This window comes from Colias eurytheme, chromosome 1, assembly GCF_061535395.1.
Source record: "Colias eurytheme isolate Ceu_HAF_F1 chromosome 1, ilColEury1 Martin Lab GWU primary, whole genome shotgun sequence".
Taxonomy (NCBI): domain Eukaryota; kingdom Metazoa; phylum Arthropoda; class Insecta; order Lepidoptera; family Pieridae; genus Colias; species Colias eurytheme.
The window spans coordinates 3819268-3840544 of NC_142980.1; the positions used below are offsets into that span (position 1 = coordinate 3819268).

At 32.0% G+C, this 21277-nt stretch overlaps 1 protein-coding gene across 1 annotated transcript in view; it reads right to left on the reverse strand.

The window, feature by feature from the left end:
* LOC149910958 (uncharacterized) overlaps positions 1-21277 on the reverse strand; it is a 69729-nt gene that overhangs the window by 23227 nt on the left and 25225 nt on the right. The window contains exons 2-4 of the mRNA XM_090101447.1: positions 16319-16491; positions 3458-3621; positions 1601-1788 (exon numbers count right to left, since the gene is read on the reverse strand). Of these exons, the coding sequence (XP_089957573.1) occupies positions 1601-1788; positions 3458-3621; positions 16319-16491 (525 nt within the window). The remainder of the gene's footprint in view (positions 1-1600; positions 1789-3457; positions 3622-16318; positions 16492-21277) is intronic.

Below are 21277 nucleotides of genomic sequence, written 5' to 3' on the forward strand. Positions count from 1 at the left end.
ACGAATTCAGCAAAGTTGTAGAACAAAAGTTGTTCAGTTTCATGAGAAGAAGCTCCTGTCAAAATGCGTCTGACGTCTTACCAGTCACCCTGTATAAATACGATATAATATTAGTATGCTAAAAAATATCAAACACCCAGGAAAATTAAAGATAAATTATTTATTGAGGATTGGTAAATGCAATAAAACTGTATGTTGAATTATTATGGGTATACGCTTTTGCAATTGAATTACTTCTAATAATTATTAGAGCTTAGTAGCCCTAAATTTGTAAATACGATAAAATGTTAGTATGCTAAAAAATATCAAACACCCGGGAAAATAAAAGATAAATTATTTATTGAGGATTGGTAAATGCAATAAAACTGTATGTTGAATAATAATTCAGTATACGCTAATGGGTATACGCTTTTGCAATTGAATTACTCCTAATAATTATTTGAGTTTAGTAGCCCTAAATTTTAACCCTATTTAAACATGTATTAGTTTAGTGTAGAGATCCTATTATACTTAGCATTCATAATATATGTAAAATGAAAATCCCTGGAAATGTAGTCACTTTTGAACCACAAGATTATTACTATGCTATACATATTATGAAAAAGGAAAATATAACATCGTCATTCGTCATAGTTATAAAAAGAGCAACTAGAGTTTGGCCACTCTATTCTGTAGACTGATAAATGATAAAAATAGGTATGTTACGATTCAATAGTGCTTCTAGAAGATATCTCAATAAATAAATAAGTTTATATAAAAATACATAAATTACAAAGTAATGTATTAGCACCTTATTCAATAGAAGATATAGTAGATTTAATTATGTGACGTGAATGTGTAATATGTTTACGATATGTAGTCGACTAGCGGAGTACTAATGAGGCTTAATTAATTATTGTTTTGTTTTCATACTTATGTTTTAGTGAAATTTGATGTGCTGAAATTTGATAAGTATTATGTATATGTATGGAATTATTATACACATACTTTTCCATATTTTGTATTTTGTAGAATGTGTTAACGTTATTTACTATGTATAGGTATTGAGATTTATAATATTTCTCTTTATAAAAGATATGGCAAATGGCAAAAGCCAGCTTTGCGTATTTTTAGATTCCACGTATTACTCACGTGGGATGACACATATTGCATTTAGTAATGTACTTTCATTGAAAGGCCTTATATTTTTAAAGAAAAGCTGTATTGTAGGAATTGGCTTCTAATCAAAATACGCTGTATTAATATCGAAACATGAATACAATATGTAATGTCATTCGTTGAAATATAAATATAAGCTCAATTAATGAATCCGTGCAAAAAATTTAACTTTATATTTTCAACATGCACACATTTTTACACAGGCTCAATATACGGTACAAATTGCAATTTCGGTGAAATTTGCAAAATACCGATATCATACCTTTGGCCTTTTGTAAAATTGTCAGATGTAAGATCAAAGGAGCTTTTGACATTTCATTTGCAAAAGCGTATTGCACCAATTTGGAGTTTCAATTATCCGTAGTTTGTTTTGACATCGCAATTATTGAGGATTGGTAAAGGGAAATTAATGAAGCAAGGAAATAAATTCGTATCGGTTTACCGAATGATAAAGCTTCGTCTCTCATTTCGTAGTTCGTCTGCTATTCTTTTCTTGCCTTCCGGGTCTTCTGGTATAAGTAATTCTCCGTTAGTTCCCAACATAGAGTTGGGAGGCATCAGTTGATCTCTTAGTAAGGCATGGTCGTGTTCGTGTACGTAGCTATACACGCTTTGCCCGAGTAACTCCAACTATGCGGAAGGAACCATTTTTGTTAATAGGTTAGCCAACAAAATATATAGACTTTGTAAACTGATATTTTTTAAATATATACTTAATAGTACGTATGTCGGTTTATCAAAGCCGTGAAGCTGCATTAAAATAGAACTTCGCATAGCAACATATTACATAGAATACATAGATACATAATAATATATAAATACATTGCTAATAATAATAATATATAATACATTGCTTTAAGCCGCTGCAATAAGATCGGTGTCCATATTATTTACTGCATTTGTCAAGATACCTACTGCATAGAGTTATAAAATTGCATTAAAAAGTCCATTAAAACAGTCATACAAAAACGTATTCCAATCACTAGTTTTCTAATTACGGATTGCATCGAGAAACTTAAGCCAAAATCGATGACAGAGCAACAAGTATTGCATTTCAACTCCATATTCTCGTCTAAACATTATGAAAGCGAATAATGCTCTCAAAGTCCAATACATAGAAATGATAATAATTGATTTATTAGTACTGTTGCCATAATACGAAAATTTTTAATAGAAAATCTCGATACATTTTCTGGCTTCCAAGTAATGGATGCTAAATAAATGAACGTGCAGAATATTGGATTTGACAGTTAACTGAATTTCGATACCCAACATCATGCATGTTTCCAAGAATTTTAATACAACGTTATGCAAATATAAAAACTATGCGTATATTTATTTTGCAGGAGCGCAGTGATTCATAGAATTTTGGAACCAAATGTATTTGATATTTTGCCAGGAAATGAATTAATTGAAACTTTCATTTTGTGTAATTATTATATGAATTTGATGTACATTCGTAGTGGCTAGATGAATTTTCATTTTACTGAAATTTCATAATAATTCCTCAAAATATAGGTATGCATGCGTAACCAGATGAGACGCAATTAATTACAGGTCTACCGAAAAAGGGAAAGATAAACTCAAACTCAAAACTCAAAGTATAAGTAGTAATTTGCTCGATTTCAAGTAAATATACTGAAGTAAATTCTGATAGCTACTTCAGAACTAGAGGTGACTGTTTTTATAATGTATCTTCAAAGAAGAAACGTTCATTATAAGGCCTGATCATTGTTCAGAGTTTTACAATATTTCTAACGTGAATATTACCAATGGAAAAGCTACTCGATTTAAAATTACCGTCCTATAACGTCATGTACGTATACATGTGTAACACATAATTTTGTAAGGTTTAATCATTGTTCAGAATTTCACAATATTCCTATTGACGTATTAACACTGAAATACTAGATGCGATCGAAACTCGATTTCAAATTACCGTCCTATCGAGGTTATCATAGTCACACAATAGAGTGTTACAGCGACATGAAGCCTTTTAAAGACTTCTAGTTTCATTTAAAAACTGTAACATTTCTTATTCTCTACTTAAAAACTACAAGCGCGAACTTTACTAAGTTTCCTTTGCTGAAAGCGGTGTTCCCGTAAATTCTTTACACCTGCGTACTAGAAGTTAATAAGTAGGGCTTTTCAATAACACTGTATACAGTTGCAGAACAGTTAATAATATGGACATGGAAATTGAGAACATATTACTTATATAAATATAAGAAAATAATAATATAATTATATTTCGCAAAGCAAGTAATTATATAAAGTCTTCCCTTTGACAGACTGTTACCTCCGTGTAGCCCAGGTATTCCTGTATGTTTGGAGATACGACCACAACGAGCCCTTTATATGTTAGAGCAATGAGGAAACCCTTTAAGGTCCTCAAAAGTGTCTTCGTGAACTCTGAACTGAATTTGTTGCATTTCGTCTTTGTGTCGATAGTGTCCCCGAAAACTGTAACAAAAAAAAAACGTATTATAATTCCGGATCGACAAGATTCTAAGTCAAATCAATTTATTTGTATGAAGTTTGAAGTTGCACAGGAAAATATCAAATTAAATTCATTCAAAATATTGTGAAATTAGAGTATCGGAAAACGCTCGCAACAGTTTAGCGAAAAAAGATAAAAAGCAAGTACCTGAGGGAAATTGCAGGAGATTCTTCAAAATTAGTTCGATTGCTCGAACGGAATAAACCGTGGGATGTTTAGTTTGAAACGAGATGATTGTGAAGGCGGAGAATATTATTATTTCCAAGAAATATCTTTAAGAAAATCAATTGATTAAATATTACTATTCACAAACCAAATTAAATGAAATCATATTTTCTACTCGCATAAAGCATCAAAGGTAAAAATATATCAAAGTACTAATAGATTCGTTGATCGATTAGACCCCAAAATATTGAACAATATATAGGCGTGAAACAAACTTTATTATCAAATACAGCATCAAAGCAAATGCGATGAAATCTCATTAAATCCTGCCATTGTAAAACGCCGTCAATGTACCAAAATGTCCAATATTATGGATAGCCCACGACTAATCATAGCTCATAATGTAAATCTTATATATAAAAATGAATCGCAAAATGTGTTGGTAAGCGCATAACTCGAGAACGGCTGAACCGATTTCGATAATTCTTTTTTTATTATATTCCTTGAAGTACGAGGATGGTTTTTATGTAGAGAAAACGTAAATATGTACCACGGGCGAAGCCGGGGCGGACCGCTAGTGTAAAATGAAAATATACGCAAAGCGCGCATCCATAATAATTAATAATGATGTCTGTGTATCGTAACTATTGTGAAAGGGTGCTGAAATCCAGGTACCGGACATACCTGTTTTAATTCTAAAACCTGTTTTAATTATACGATCGATGAGGCAAATGTATTAAATACTCTAGCTCAATATCGTAATAAAAGCATCATTCTTCAGTTTATAGTAAAGACCCTTGGATCTTAGTGGTGATATTGTTTATATCTATTAATCCGACCCAAAAAATATATGTATTTGATATACAGATGCAAGCTCAAGAAAATACATATTGTTATTATATTTGTTTATTTCAAGTATTTGTACTACATTTAAATTAATTACGACGCGACGTTTCATAATAACCTCGGGAAAAATGAACTCTATTTGCAATTAATATGAGTTCACACAGAAAACAAACATTGCCTTGCTGTAATTATTAGGAGATGAAAGTAAATTATTATTGGTGCTACATTGAAAATTGCAGTGTTAAAATTAATTAAATATACACGTTCTTATATATATTATTCATGTGTGATTTTTCGTTTGATGTTTGAAGTACGCCATGAGTAATCAGCAAACAAAATATTAAAATAATAGTTGCATACACTTTTAATTAATATAATCATTCTCAATATTAAACTCATCATAATATATATATCGATACGGCAAAAATTGTGTACCTAATTCTGTTTCCGTAGGTTCTAAATAATTCTAATGCTATTAAATAAAGACATATTCTATTTATTTATTCCTTCTTATAATGACCGAGAGAAAACATCGCATGATTCAAAACAACAGTTTAAATTTACGGCATAATATTTCAGTCTTATTTTAAAAGTGACCAATTCTTCGGCACTCCACTTTCGATCTTAACACGTTTATTTTCGTAGTGACGTTTTTATGAGTTTCAACTACGCATCAATGTTCGAATGATTATAACGTGCGCTTATTAAAACTAGATAAATAAAAGTACAGCGAGAAAATTAATCGGTGCAAATATAGAAGTGCAGGAAGCGCCAATGTTGACAGCTTTAATTCCCATTGGCGCTAACACTTGTTGATTATTACGACAAGATGAAAGACATTGTGAACGAAATAGGCTCAGCATTTTCAGCCGACAGCCTGAGAGGCGTGACGTGAACGTTCAACGCGTACTTGTTGCTTTACGTGACACATACGTCGTATAAAGTACAAAAAAATAGTTTACACCGTGCTTAAGCTTTGTACAATTTTCTGCGACCGGTTTCCGGTATTTAAAGGACCCGCGCAGCTGCTACGTAAGAACGGCTCAGCGAAAAGGCCGGTGAAATTTTAAATAGAGCCACTGTTTTTAGAAAGTTGAAAAAGTGTAGTGACATGCAAGTCCCCAGCGACCGCTCAGCGAGTGCTACAAAGTAGATGGAGATTGACAACATTGTTATGTCGTGTTCCTCACCAAATAACTTGGCACCGGCTTTCGTCTCGATGTGAAGCATGGTCAGACACGTGGTACAAGTAGTACAAATTCAATTGATATCAGCGCGTGACTTTTGCTATCACTGCTCAAATTAATTTTAGCTATCTACGTTTATTAATTATATGTTCCAATGTTTATTTTGTGTCGAACTTATGTAATCATAAATTAAGTGCATTATTTAATTCATCTTAATCATCGTGTATTGTGAAGAATGTTACCAACTTTGTGGAATCAAAAAAATAATCTATACTAATATTATAAAGCTGAAGAGTTTGTTTGTTTGTTTGTTTGTTTCAACGCGCTAATCTCGGGAACTACTGGTCCAATTTGAAAAATTCCGGTGTTAGATAGCCCATTTATCGAGGAAGGTTATAGGCTATATATCATCACGCTACGACCAACAGGGGTGGAGCCACGGGGGTGAAAATAAAGTTTATTGAGTTCAATGTCTCGTTACTCTATAAATTTTGATGTATTTAAAATATTTTATAAGAGGTATTTTGCAACCCATACTAATACTATTTTAATTGAAAGATACTAATTCTTTTCAAGCGCTCTTTTCTTCAATTAAGCTGATTTTCTTTCATTTATGGCTTTGAAGCGTATTTTCTAAAAAGATAGTTCATAATAGGTTCTCGATAATAAGTATCTTTAATACTTTCTTGATGTCAATATTATTTTAATGGCAGAGATTTTTATGCATAATGAATAATAAATAATAAAATTCACATTTTTTAATCTCTAAAGCAGGCAAACGAGCAGACGGGTCTGCAGCATCTTGTCGATTCATTGCTTAAAACATTGCTTCAATCTAGATTTTCAATCCAAATGCATAACATACATCTGTATGACCACAGTGTATGACATTTAATACATATGATTAAATTGATATTGATGTAAACTGTTAAAATTAAAATCAAAGCTTTCAAACATTTTAAATCATGTTCACATTTCTAGGCAAATGTAAGGCTTCATGTTGGACATTTTCTTGGAAATTGGAAATGGTATTTCATAGCGTACCTTTTCAATACATTTGGTCTGTTCGAATACATTTATGGTGATAACATAAACATGTTGTTACCATAAATGATAACATAACATACACAAATTAAAATTGATGAATTATTTATGAAAATGATAAACAAAAGCTCGTCAAAAGTATTGAAAATTGGGAATGAAGAATAATAATTAAATTTAACAAAAGTATATCTGATACTATTGTTACGATTTACTCTTAATATTATTAATTTCAAGACTTTATAATGATGAAATATATTAATGGTAGCTCGGATTTGATTTTTGAAATATTATTTTAAAAAACTATATTGTAATAAGTCAAAAGATACTTCAATCATGCCAGCCCAATTTAAAATGAATATAACTACGGTAGAAAGTAGTTTTTAATATATTGTATGCAATTTTTAATAGTGGACTACCGACTAAACTAGTGTTTCGTCGTGTGATGGGGATTAGATAGATTGTAAGAACAAAACCACGAATACCGTGGCATGACCTACTTTTCCCTAAAAATAATCGATCAGTGAAATAGATGTATGCATAAAGCATTTCCCATACCCCACTAGGGGACACGGGGCTTCCATGACGATGGCAGCCTGTTACCGAGCCAAGCGCGACCTAGATCCGCAGGTGGTTGCCAGCTTCGCGGGTACCTACCGAATTTCCGCGATTCGAACTTAGCAGTGCGATAGAACACAGTAGAGTTTAGTTATTCAGTCATAGTTTCTCGGCAGTCCTCGAGTGTTTTGGGTGTGCGTAAGTGCATTTTACTCTATGACAAAAAGGGTGCGTCCTCGGCCCTTCTTGGGGAGGCGATCTATCTTACGATGGTTGCTACTAATAAGATAGAGGTGCCTCCACTACTCTAATCACTTAATTGGGGATAGGATATTTAGGCATTAGGGTAGTAAATATTTATATTATTATTTATATTTCTCTTCTCCATAATACTCGGGTACCACCAGAAGGACGGTACCCGGATCTTTGGAAGGCTTACGTGGGGACACGGATCCAACACGCAGAGGCCCTTTCGAGACTTTTAATGTGTTGTGGGACACCAGCCGCAGCCTGCCCATGACTGCACTATAGAGATACAGCCCTAGGCAGTCCGCGGCCGATGTAGGACTATTGCAGGGTATGGAAATTTAATAATTGGGCTATGGATTGGGATGCTAAATGGACTGGTACTGGGGACTATGGGAAACTATGGCACCTGCCTTTCTACTAAAAGAAAGTAAAAATATGTTGGCAGGTGGTGACTCGCCCTCTCACTGTATGGGCCCCCGAAATATTATTTATATTATTATTATAGCCCTTTCTCGATCACAATACTCGATATTATGAATACCTTTAATTAAGGTATGTAAAAGGTATTACACCTTAACAGCATAGATATAAAGAATATATATATAATTGTAGTTTATACAAAAATTATTGAAATGGTCCTCCGAGCCGGCGCTAAACAAAATTGTTTACGCTAAACTCAAAGATCCGTAATAAATTACTAGCATAGTTCATGTCCGCAATACATCACGCTACAATATAGTAAAATGAGTAAACAATGGCTCTATTACCGGAGAATTATTGAGTTTTACTATCCAAAGTACTACACCTACCTAAATCATAAATATGCATAGCCTGACTCATGTGCCTGCTGCGTTGTATGCATTAATATGCCATAACAATGAAATCATAATTTTTATATTTTTGTTTGTTTACTTTTATTGTATAGATTACCTTGTTAAAATTCTACTCCTTCGATACTTAATTTAATAAGTAATTTTTCATCTTTTGCATTTTTAAACATTTTGTCCCTGACCATTGAAATTTGTTCCAATAAAAATAAAACAGAAAAATGAAGTAAATACTTTCATAGAGTGAAAAAATAATAAAAATCATACTCTACATTTCATAAAAAGAAACTATTATGCATTAAATTAGCCCCCGTATTACAATACAATTTCAAAACCACGTAATAGACAGAAGACACATTACATACGATCATAGATATGGTATAAAAATCAATTTGCCGAACACAAATCATGTGGTTTTATCTTAATCTTAATATATGTATTATATATTAAGATTAAGATAGTAGTGTAGTCCTCAATTGGACTCCTAAACCACTTAACCGATTATAATAAAATTCGCACACCATGTGCAGTTCGATCCAACTTGAGAGATAGGATAGATTAAACATGTAGGTACCACGGGCGAAGCCGGGGCGGACCGCTAGTTGTCTATATATTGTAATACTGGTACATTCCGAGACATAACAATTATATCGTGGAATGCAGTGAAACTAGTAAATTATTTTATCCAAAGCGTAGTTGATCGAGATCATTGATGCTAGACTGTACTGCGTCATTTTTAGATTATTAGAACGATTTAAGCTTAGAACAGGTTTGGTCTGATTTACTGGCACTGGTAGTAAATTATATTGTAATACGAGAACAATACAAGTAATGAAACATTAAAATGTTTGTCTATTTTTGTTTTATCTATAGCACCTGTAAGAAATGCCATCGGGGATAATAAATTGTCGTCAGGCTCTTTTTCAAGGTTGTTTGGATGACTTTATAGTCTTTCTACGTATTTATAGTCTCTACATACTTCATTTCATATTAGCATTAAACATACATTTTCAACCATAGAACAAAATACTTAATAATTCGCATTCAGAAATGCCTCACATAGTCACATACCTACAGCGAATACTAGTTTCTACGCATACATTGATATCGATACATATCGATTAGGAGAAATAACTTATAATTACAAGCTCCTGTATTCACTGCGTTGTTTGCTTGTTCATTTTATCATTGTGTATTGTAACAAATATTTGATTAAATGTTGTTCGTTCATTAAAATTTAATGGCTTTTCAACTCATCACTCATATGTATGCGCTGATAAATATATCATTTTAAATATAAAACTACGCAGCAGATTTTTATGCGTTTTTTTTAATAGATTGAGTAATTCAAAAGGAAGGTTTCTATCTATAAGGTGCATAAGTGCATAATTGCATTGGCCAGTACAAGACAACGAAACAGCTCTAGTATTCGGAAGTATAAAAAAATAGTTTGGAAAATCCAAAAATGCACGCCTCATAATTTTTTTTTAATTATTATTTATTAATTATTATTTTTGTTTATTTAAGTAATAACAATTAAACCACATCGAATCAGACCCTGAAAAATGAAAAATAAAAGTATTTCGGTCGCTATCGTGTTAACAAGAAAATCCTCCGCACATACAGACACACGGACGTCCAAGACAGAACTTTTTTAAACTGTTTTTTAACTAGTTTAAATAACAAAAATGACATCAAAAATATCATGAATGTTAAAAATAGTGTTTTTTCTTAATATGTGTGTGTATGTATTATCTTACAAGTGCAATGTATGATACATAATACTCCATTGAAATGTTACATTTTTTAGGCCTAACCTTGCATTTTTTAGAGGACGCAATTTTATGTTTTTGATGTGTAGGGGGGGTCAGTGAGTAGCTAAAACCAAGTTTGTGGGGTTGCCACCCTTGTCCCACGGCCGCCATCTTGAAAATAGCGGTTGAAATGGTTTTTACGATGTATCTCTTAAACTATTTATCTGATAAAAAAAATTGTTAGCATTATTTGTTGCAAATTAAATTTTCTACAACTTTTGTCCAGTAACTTTTTGTCGTAGAACTATAAATAAAAAAGTTATAAGCGAAAACGTTCAGAAATTAGAGCTTTTTATATTTTTCAATAAAACTTTTTTTTATCATTTTACGAAGAAATGATACAGACCATTTTTGTAGATTGTTTTTCGAGGAACAACTTTTATATACAACATTTTTTCATTACGTCAATAGCTAAGGTTTTACAGCGCTCTGAAGTGAGTACTATTTTTCAGTACTCCTAACTATACATATAATGGCTATTGGCTCTTTTCCCAGACTCCAGAACAATGGAAGCACACTGCAGAACATTTCAGCCCTGCTTTTCGACGTAAAAAAAACGCGCTTCCAGACTTTAAGTCAGTTCAGTCAATAATTAATTATTAATAATATTGCAAAATTAATTATTAATTATTAAAAATATTAAAAACAATTACTGATGACAAATTATTATTAGTACACACATAATATATGTATACTGTATAGTTAAGAGTACTGAAAAATAGTACTCACTTCGGAGCGCTGTAAAATCTTAGCTATTTACTTAATGAAAAAATGTTGTATATAAAAGTTGTTCCTCAAAAAACAATCTACAATAATGGTCTGATATCATTTCTTCGTAAAATGATAAAAAAAAGTTTTATTGAAAAATATAAATATCTCTAATTTCTGAACATTTTCGCTTATAACTTTTTTATTTATAGTTCTACGACAAAAAGTTACTGGACCAAAGTTGTAGAGAATTTAATTTGCAACAAACAATGTTAACAATTTTTTTTATCAAATAAATAGTTAAAGAGATATATCGTAAAAACCATATCAACCGCTATTTTCAAGATGGCGGCCGTGGGACAAGGGTGGCGACCCCACAAACTTGGTGATAGCTTCACACTGAACCCCCCTACACATCAAAAAAATAAAATTGCGTCCTCTAAAAAATGCAACCCCAAATGTAACTTTTCAATGGAATATAAAGACATTTTAAGTTTGAAAAATCAGATGTTTTGCGCGAAGTGACAGTAGTACCCACCTCAACGCTTCGCTTATGAGGCGTGCAATAAAGAGTTTTACTGTCCTTTGTAAAAATAATACATACTCAATATTTAATCATTAAATTCCGATCCGTTAATTAAAGCATATTACTCTTAATATGTAATAATTAATAAATCTGTGAACAAAATAATCAAATGAAATTAAATAACGCTAGTTTATTCAAAGAGATATAAGTACATCAAATGTGCGCGACAATTTCTAAGAAAAATATCTGTTGAGAGTCCCGTAAGCTATTTAGTATTTAACGGGAAATTCTAATTCCCAGCAGATATTATTTTATTCAAAGATATTGCAAATGTTTTTGCATTTTAGAAGTAGGTATTCGGATAAGTTAGGATTCTTGCAATTGTAATTTTAATAATAGTAAAGGATATTTACTGTTATAACGACATGTTTCAAAAGGAAGAGTTAAACATGCATTATTTCCAGAATCTCATGGAAATGTTTACTTGATTTTCGTATAGAATTCACAAAGATCCGAAATATTTCATGTATTCAACATATTTTTTTTAACTATAAAAATGATTGCTATTTTGATACTTACTCACTTATTTGAAATTCTGATAAACTGTATTAACCAAATTACGTGGATTTTAATACCGTACAAAATAAATCATATTTTCAACATCAAATACATGAAATTTCTGGAAATATATGGATTAACACAATAAAATTATGATTAAAATTTGCGATACCTAATTAAAATTTAAAAGGAAAACACGCATTTAAGTACAAATTATTAATTAAACTGGAATTCAGCCATTATCACACACACTGTAAAGTGAATATTGTTTTATATTTAATAAAAAAATGGAAACTTATAAAATGTAGAGACATCAAATATCGTGCGCCCTATAATCTATTAACAATATAGTATAGTATCTGTGATTATTTCTTAAGTTTGATTCTATCCTAGTATCAGTAGGAATAATAAAAGTGTAGTGTCACGTATAGTATGCAAGCTTTACGTTACGCGAATCCGAATTATGGTCCTTTTTTCGTAGCGAATTTTAACTCAATAAACTAGTTCTCCATGTAATGTAAAGGGTGATTTTTTAAGAGGTATAGGATTTTATTTTCAAAAAAAACACATAAAATTTGAAAAATTTGATGTATACTTTATCGGAATCGATAGAACGATCAATATAATTTACTGTTTGAAGATGATTTCATGCAAATGCTGGCCACGGCTCCGTTTTAGATGGCCCATTCGCAAGGCCCAATTTTGGCACACTCTCTCCAACATATCGGCCGGTATATCTCGAATAAATGCCTCAATATTGGCTCCCAGTGCGTCAATCGTTGCTGGTTTATCTCTGTAGACATGAGCCTTAACATGGCCCCACAAAAAATAGTCCAAAGGCGTTAGATCACACGATCTTGACGGACGTGATCTGTCAAAAACAGTGTTGCCAAAAAGGTACCAGCAAAAAAATGACCCCTTATATCCATATAATATGTCAAATTGGATTATGATTTACCGTTTCAGGTTAATAAGTTGTGAAAGAAGTATTTTTATAATAATAATTAGTTTGCTGAAAATTATTTACCATTACTGAGATAAAATAAACTTTAACTTATGTATTTAAATACATTTAACAATGAATACGTAATACCTAGGGCAAAGCGACGGAAAATAAGAATAACAATTATATATTAATATTAATAACTATAACCAAATGTAATAATTATGAAAAAAGGAGGCTTTTAAAACTTCTCTTTTGCTTGTAGATTCTCGATCTAAACGAATCAATTTAAATACATTAATTTACTTAAAATAATAATGAAATCATACCTATATATACTCAAGTGTTTATCATTGTAAATTACTGTGACATTTATATTTATTTACATATATCATAGTTGATTCGTATCACGAAGTCGACGCGACGAGGCTTATACAATTGGCGCGTAATATATAGGTTAAACAATGTATGAAACAGGCTTTGGTCTGTTACATTTATTTGTTTCTTATGTTTTTGCCTCTATGTATGTCCTGCGTGTATGTCAAGTATCGATTAGTAAAATATGTGAAATGCATATCGAGTGTGCAAGTACTCGCTTTAAGGACCTTTAAGGCACGAAGTGTTTAATAAATTATATTAATTTATTACAATATTCATTGTTAGATCGTTATATTTGAGTTTCATTTAACACTTTTATATATAATAGAGCTATCTAGAGTCTAGAATATTGTCGGTTGCCAATAAAAAAGCAAAATTTTCAACGAATAATGAAACAGGCAATAAGACCATATACTTTTTCTTAGTACTTGCAGGAAATGTTATTAATGCTCCATATTTGTATATATTATAGATAAGTAGTTTTGAAAATAGCCCGACAACTTTTTATACTGATGATGATGTTTTAGTATTTGTTGATAAGCAATACAAATAGCTTAATATAATATAGTAATAAAAAATATCATCACATTCGACACGCTGAAATTTTAAATTAACGAGCGCTCAAGGTGCGCTCTATTATAGTAGCGTATTCGCTACTATAATAGAGCGCATCTTGATTAATATTTGAAAGGATTTTATTAAATGCGTGGTAGTAAAATATGAAACAGGCAATAAGAAAGGATATTTTACAAGAAAATCATTAGACCGTGGCAATTAGAGATTTGATAAACATCCTGCGTTATAGTATTTATTGTAAACAATAACATATCTAGTCTCGTTGTAAACACCCCACCCTCACCCAGACGCTAGAAAAAATACCATGGACATCGCAAAATATGTTTTCAATCGTGGAGATTGAACGGTCGGTACCTACACCCTTTGTACAAGGTAGAACCACCCCGCGCCTCATAAAAACATCACTAATTACGCTCAAAGAGGATTAAAGATAAACAAGCAATATGAGAATAATATACCATTTTGCTATTGAATATCCCTTTGAAGGATCGATTGAAGCATAGCACTTCCAATTAATACAGCGCTTACAATTATTTGTGGTAGCGCAAAGCTAATCGCTAACATATCGGATGATGTTATTATAATAATCCTCGTACGTAATACACAGAAGCACCTAGCGTACTGCAACATATAATAACTCTCCACAGTGATTATACTGTAGTATTGTATAACGAAATTCATATAAATTAATAATCTATCGAATTACAGCATTCGATTGTTTACGAGCTAAAAGCTTAAGCTTTAGTAGTTTTCTCTTTAGTATTCACACAATCAATTTCTTTTTAAATAGTTTTTACTATTTTTAAATACAAGATTAAAATACTGAAAAACGTATTTCCATTCGAAAACATTTTATCGAATAGCTATATGGAAATTTTTTGTAAAAACTAGTTTGTACTATAACGTAATGGAATATCTCGGAAACAAGCCTCTCTTTCATATTCCAGTATTCTATTTACATTGCAAGCAGATTATTAAGTTCTCATATATTCCAGCGAAACGCATGTATAAAAGTTATATTCATACACGTGTAACTTCAGCGAAGCTTCCTCGCTAACATCGATAATGATGTGAATTACAAATGCATTCGAGTCTAACTCTAAGCCGCTGCTCGTAAGTGGATAATCCATAGTACATCACTGTCTGTGTTGAACTAATGAAGGTCAATGTCGTTGCACCGCGTTTAGCACATTGCATTTGGCAGCCTAAATTTCAATATGGGGGTTTGGTTTATCATAGTGGCGAATGCGGAAAGCATCCATCGAGTACCATTCATTGGCAGTTTCCTCTGCGGAGTGTATACCATTACCCTTAGGGCTATATTTCCTTTAAAGCTTAGATTTGCGCCGTGAAAGCAAAGTTCCATAAATCGCTGTGTAAATGTTAGAAACTTGTGAGGAAATTGATTTCAATAGCTTGTTGACACCTTTAATTTTCTTCTGTAAACCTGGCTTAGTACGTAATAATTTGAGATACGTAGATCTAAATGTTTTATCACGTTTTATAACAACATTCCACTTTAAATATGTAATAATTCTATTGAAAGGAATGTTTTTCTCAAACAATGTTTTTTTTTTCATTTGACGCTGTAAGTTCAATACGAAAAGAAAGGCTAGTAAAGTAGAAACTAAGTAACCTAGAGCTTGTTTACAAATGAAATGAAACTAGAAAGGCATGTTTTTCTTTAAAAAACATTACGTAAACTAACAATGTAATTAGTATTGTAGAATGTAGAAGCTTCTAAATAATTAATCTCTACTATTTTATGAATAAAATTCTTCTGCTACAATGATTTTCACAGTGACTGCTAATAAACATAATTGTTTATTTAATTTTAGTGAAAATATTGTTGTTTAGTGACAGTGATTTTTAATGTGTGACATTAAATAAAATCACCTCCAAACTCACTCAGTTACCCTTGATAGCTCCCGTTTTGGCAAAACTTCTAGTGATTTTTATTAACTTTACTATAATTTTTCAATACCAGACTGATGATGACCAGAGATATGTTGCGTTGGGGACCACTGCTCCCTGCTGCTTTGCTCGCTCTGTGGATAGAAAGGTTACTTACCGTATTGGTGTGAGCGCAGTTAGTGTGCCGTGAGTTCCAACTTGCTGATCTAGTCCATTTTCCTGGCCGGTATGTCCACTGGCGGGACTATGGTCGCCAGGTGAGCAATGGACTCGTTCACTTTGTGTCTTCTTCACCAGAGATATTATAGCGTTGGAGATCCCTTAACATCCTCCCTGCTGCTTTGCTTGCTGTCAAAAACAGGTTACTAACCGTATTGGTGTGAGCGCAAGTAGTGTGCCGTGAGTCTCAGCTTGCTGATCTTGTCTATCTTCCTGGCCGGTATGGCCACTGGCGGTACGATAGTGGCCAGGTGGGCTATGGACTCGTTCATTTTGTCCCGCCGCTGCTTCTCTGCTTTGTTCCGCATCTCGCGGGGACTGTCCCTGGAAAGATAGGTTGGTGTGAAATAGGATATTCGTTTTGCTACTGTTTTGAATTGGGGGATATTTTTTTAATATGTATGACCCCGAAATGCAATCCCAGATCCATTTTATAATATTTTAAACTTTTTTGACAATTCCAAAGAACTGATCAATATTAATTAAAACAAGTTAATATTAATATCAATATACACTAAAAACCTCTCCTATTTTAAATTTAAAGAAACATTTATATGGTAAAATACGAAATTTTGGTTTGCGTAAACAATAGGATTTAACTATGTAGTAGGTATGGTAAATTAATAAGGCTGTACGAGAGATATAATTTAAAACGTATTTTCTTTTAATTAACACGTGAGATTTATATATAAATCAGCTATGCAACCAGACACTCGTTTATGTAAATTCAACAATTATTCCAAATGGAAATACATTATAAACAATATCTATAATTAAATGGTATAATGACGTATAAAACAAACTGGAGAAGTTGCAACTAAAACACCGAATATCCGATTTATTTTCGGTTAGCATAACAATTAGGAGTTTGTAGCAAAAAGCCTCTTGTTACAGCTAATTGCATGTTATACGTGATCTCTTGCTAAACATCATGTAATACGAACTAGTATATTCAACTAAATTTAGCGAAATATTAGTAATTCGAACGCTTGTATGCAATTTCAGGCCAACTATTGATCGCCTTGCGTAATATAATTCCCGACACAGATGTGAGAAAAAAGCCGAAGCTTTTTGACACAAAATGCATTATCGCTTTCAGGTCAATGAAAATCCTATTCTTTTTCACACAGCAACATTAGAAATAGAACAATACAAGATATAAGATTAAAAACATATTCGGTATATTAATATGTATTAATTTACACTGTAGTGTAAAAAATATATTAAAATATATCAAGTACATGCATTTCATGAGTTACAACTTTCACGAATGAAATAATCTCGGACAGAACCTACAAAGTTCCGAGAACAGTTTAAATTACAACCGAGCTTTTTCCTGGAATGTTGGAAATATTAAAGTTTTCTCGTTTACATGGTTATATACTGGACACACACGTTATGAAGGAAACGAAAAAGGATTTGCGATGACATTCCTTTTGAGAGAATGTTCAACAAGTTGATTTATCTAGCTTGTACTAATTTATAAATCTTTACAGAGACCGGGCATTCTTGCTAAAGTTGCTTAAATTTTTTCTCAATTCTTAGTTTCAATAATTATAATACATACCTATTTCACTTAATCTGGGCGTATGGATATGTGCCTGCCATGACGAGCAAAACGACGCGTGACGGGCACTACCTATAACTTTTCCTCGGACCGTTTCGCCGGATTTTTTACCACTTATTATAGAATATTTTCCGAAACTTTTTCCTAAAGTTACATTTGACAATTTTCAACTGATATCATTATTATATAACCTATACTATATGGTGACAATATTTTAATGAATTTGCAAGTCACAAACAAATGTTGAGTTCTCTTATGACGCGAATTTAAAAACATCCTTAAAATATTTCACGATGCACTTCACGAAGAAAGGACTTTATTGTAAAAATATTTAAAACTGTAGCAATTAGTCAAATGGAAAAATTTTACTTGTTCCAAAGGTTCAACTGCGAAGACAAGAAATATATTGTGACGCTCTTTGTTCATTTGAAAAATATTTTGTATTGTCATTTCGTTCTTAAGTTTTTACTATTAAATGATTCTTGTTCAATGAAAATTGTTTCTTTATTATATGGGAATTGGGATGGATTAATATATTGAAGAAAGTTTTTAAGGTTTGTAAAGTAATAGTGCAGTAGATATCACAGGGAAATAGGTCATAAAAGTATATTTCGTTCGATCCTTCTATAATATATTAGATATAATTTTATTTATTTGATATAACAATAATTTAGTAACCCTGAGTTTTTTGCGTACTAATAGCACCTAGGATATTTTTCCGAGTATACAGTACATGGAACATGCTTCCTGAGTATGTGTTCCCCGACGAGTGAACAAGTATGGGGGTCTTCAAGCGAAGAGTGAACGGGTACCTTCTAGGGAAGCGCGCTCCATCATAGGCCACATCTCAGCTTACCATCAGGCGAGATCGTGGTCAAGCGCTTCCCTATCACACAATAAAATAAAAAAAATACAGTATATCCCAAGAATATAATATATATTACATGTATATTAGAGTCCCACTTAACTTTTAATAAAAATCGCTACCGACAACGTGTGGTTCAACGCTTCACGGTAATATTCTCATATTAACTAGTAATAAGCAATAAGCAATATTAATGAAGAGCCAGAATATGTTTTTTCCTTTTCTAAAATTATATTTTGTGCTTTTTTATTAATAAATTACATTATTGTACGAAAATGTATGCTATTTCCACATTTGTTTGAGCGTATCCACGCTCAATAATTCCGAAATTACCACACAAATTTCAAACGATTCGAGCATGAAATGTCTCGAACAAACGTAATATCATGGACTGGGTAATTCCATGTTACATCAGCTTAAATATTGGACACAGGATCAACAAACTAATAGGGTTGATAGAGAATGAAACTCAATGAAAATTGGAGGCTTTGACGATTACGTATCGATATTATATTGCTAATATTCCTAATATTGATGAAATTCCTGTGTTTGCTTTTGCGGGACTAGTTTTTAATTAAAGGTGGATGAGTATTATCTTAGAAGCCACATTCGTAGATATGCAAACGGAATGAATGCCTATTGCATGAAGTTATTATACGATACATAGTTATAAGATAAAAAAAAGTTTTTAAATAGTATGAGTATCTATAGGCTTTTAAAGTGAAACTTTTATTACATCGTCTCAAACTTTTTGGTCTTTGTAGCGCATGTCGCGTGTATCGCGGCTGCCAAGTAGGTATACCTACTCGGCAGCCGACCGTCACGCGACATGCGCTACACAAAGCAGTGTTCGGAACCGTTCGAACAGTTTCACTTTTACCGTGGTTTTATAAAACCACACAACATTTTTTTTTTGTTTGAATACTCGAACTAAAACTGTTTTACGACATAGAAAATAAAAATTTCATAATACTTGTAGAAATATTTTGTTGTTATAATTTGCTAAAAATGTCTCTTGAAGAATTAATATTTTCCGTTATTAACGTCAGCACCTATATTTTTAGATGGACTCAAAAGGTACGCTTATTAAATTTTTTCTCTGAATTTAATTGTTTGCTTCAACGTCCTTTATAAAGATTTTCAACGCGTTATGAAAATTATATTAATTACGATTTTGTCGTATATCCATCGTAATAAAAATGCAGCCTTGTGCTAGTAGCAGAAAGTTTAAATAGATATTAAAATGTAGGTACACGAACAATTAATTTTGAAGTGAGAGTAGATTGGTAGTAGTTTTGTTGCAGCGTTAAAAAATAGCAAATAAACACAAAATTGACGGAATTCATGGCTGAAAATCATATCGATTTCATGGTTGGTAACATATCGTAACTTCACATTTAATAACTGAATATGATAATATGGCAATTGTCCGAAATGACGGATCTCTGCTGACACTTCCCGCGAAGTAAACTTTAATAGGTAATGCAACAATTAATAATTTTTATAAAATGTGTATTTATTTCATATTATTTAATTTTTAATAAAAGTATTCCATTGTTATTATTTTACAGTTAACAACTTTACAATTAATTAAAGGAAACGAGAAAAACAATATGTGCAAGATTTAATGATTCCAAGAAGTGAAGAATATCGCTAACGTCTCGACGAAGGGCTAATGGTTGTAAGATAATGTGTTTGTAATTTAAGACGAAGAAGCTGGAAAGGTTTTATAAACAAAGAGTAACCTTTAGATCACAAAGAATCTACTTAAACAATGTATTCTTTGTTATAGAAACTTTCTTGAGGTAAGATGACACTAGGGCCTACTTGCGCGTTGATATCTACTTAGAGAGCACTAGCGCACGCCCCGTCTCTGTCCGGGAAGCTTTTTGAATTTTTTTACAGTTTTCGCGGTCATCTAATAGAAGAGATATTTGAAATTTCAGGTATTTTCTAGATAGTAGTGTTACCCGACTTTCTTTTATATTTATAGGTCAGCTCGATAAATCAAAATAAATCGATTTAATTAAAGTGTGTATGGGCAGTTTTTAAGTTTCAAGTTCTCAGAATTTAAACAAGAAATATGAGATATGAAAGCTTTAAAATCCATGATATCAATATAATAGAATAATCTTGAATGCCTATATGCTATTACAATCTTGAACTACTTAAATTGTATATTTCTAGTGTATTTCTAATCTATCTTTCTTTCTTGTACTATCCGTGATTTATCCTCTAACTGGTTATCCAAACTGTCGAGCAAACGGGGTGTCACATTAAACTCTACTCCAATCTACAGTCTGCACTACAGACACTTGTTGAATCTGAGATTGCGCTACGAGTGTGAGACGTGATCGAATAAATTCGATGATATGAGATTTTCCGCAGTTTACATTCGGATGGTAGTTGAGTGTATCGTTTTGAGGATAATATTTAGGATGATCTTTTAGGTTGTGGTTTCGCATTTATACGTGGCCTTACGTCTTTGTATTATATTTCTAATTTAGACCTATTTGTTATAATATGCATTTGCTCGTTATGCGTGGGATGTATTAAAGAACGCTTAAATAAAATATATTGTTGTTCCACTACCTTGTTATGAAACAAATGAAGGAATTATGTACACTAATAGAACCTAATAGCATACAATTGCAAATGAAAAGAATACTAAGAATTTT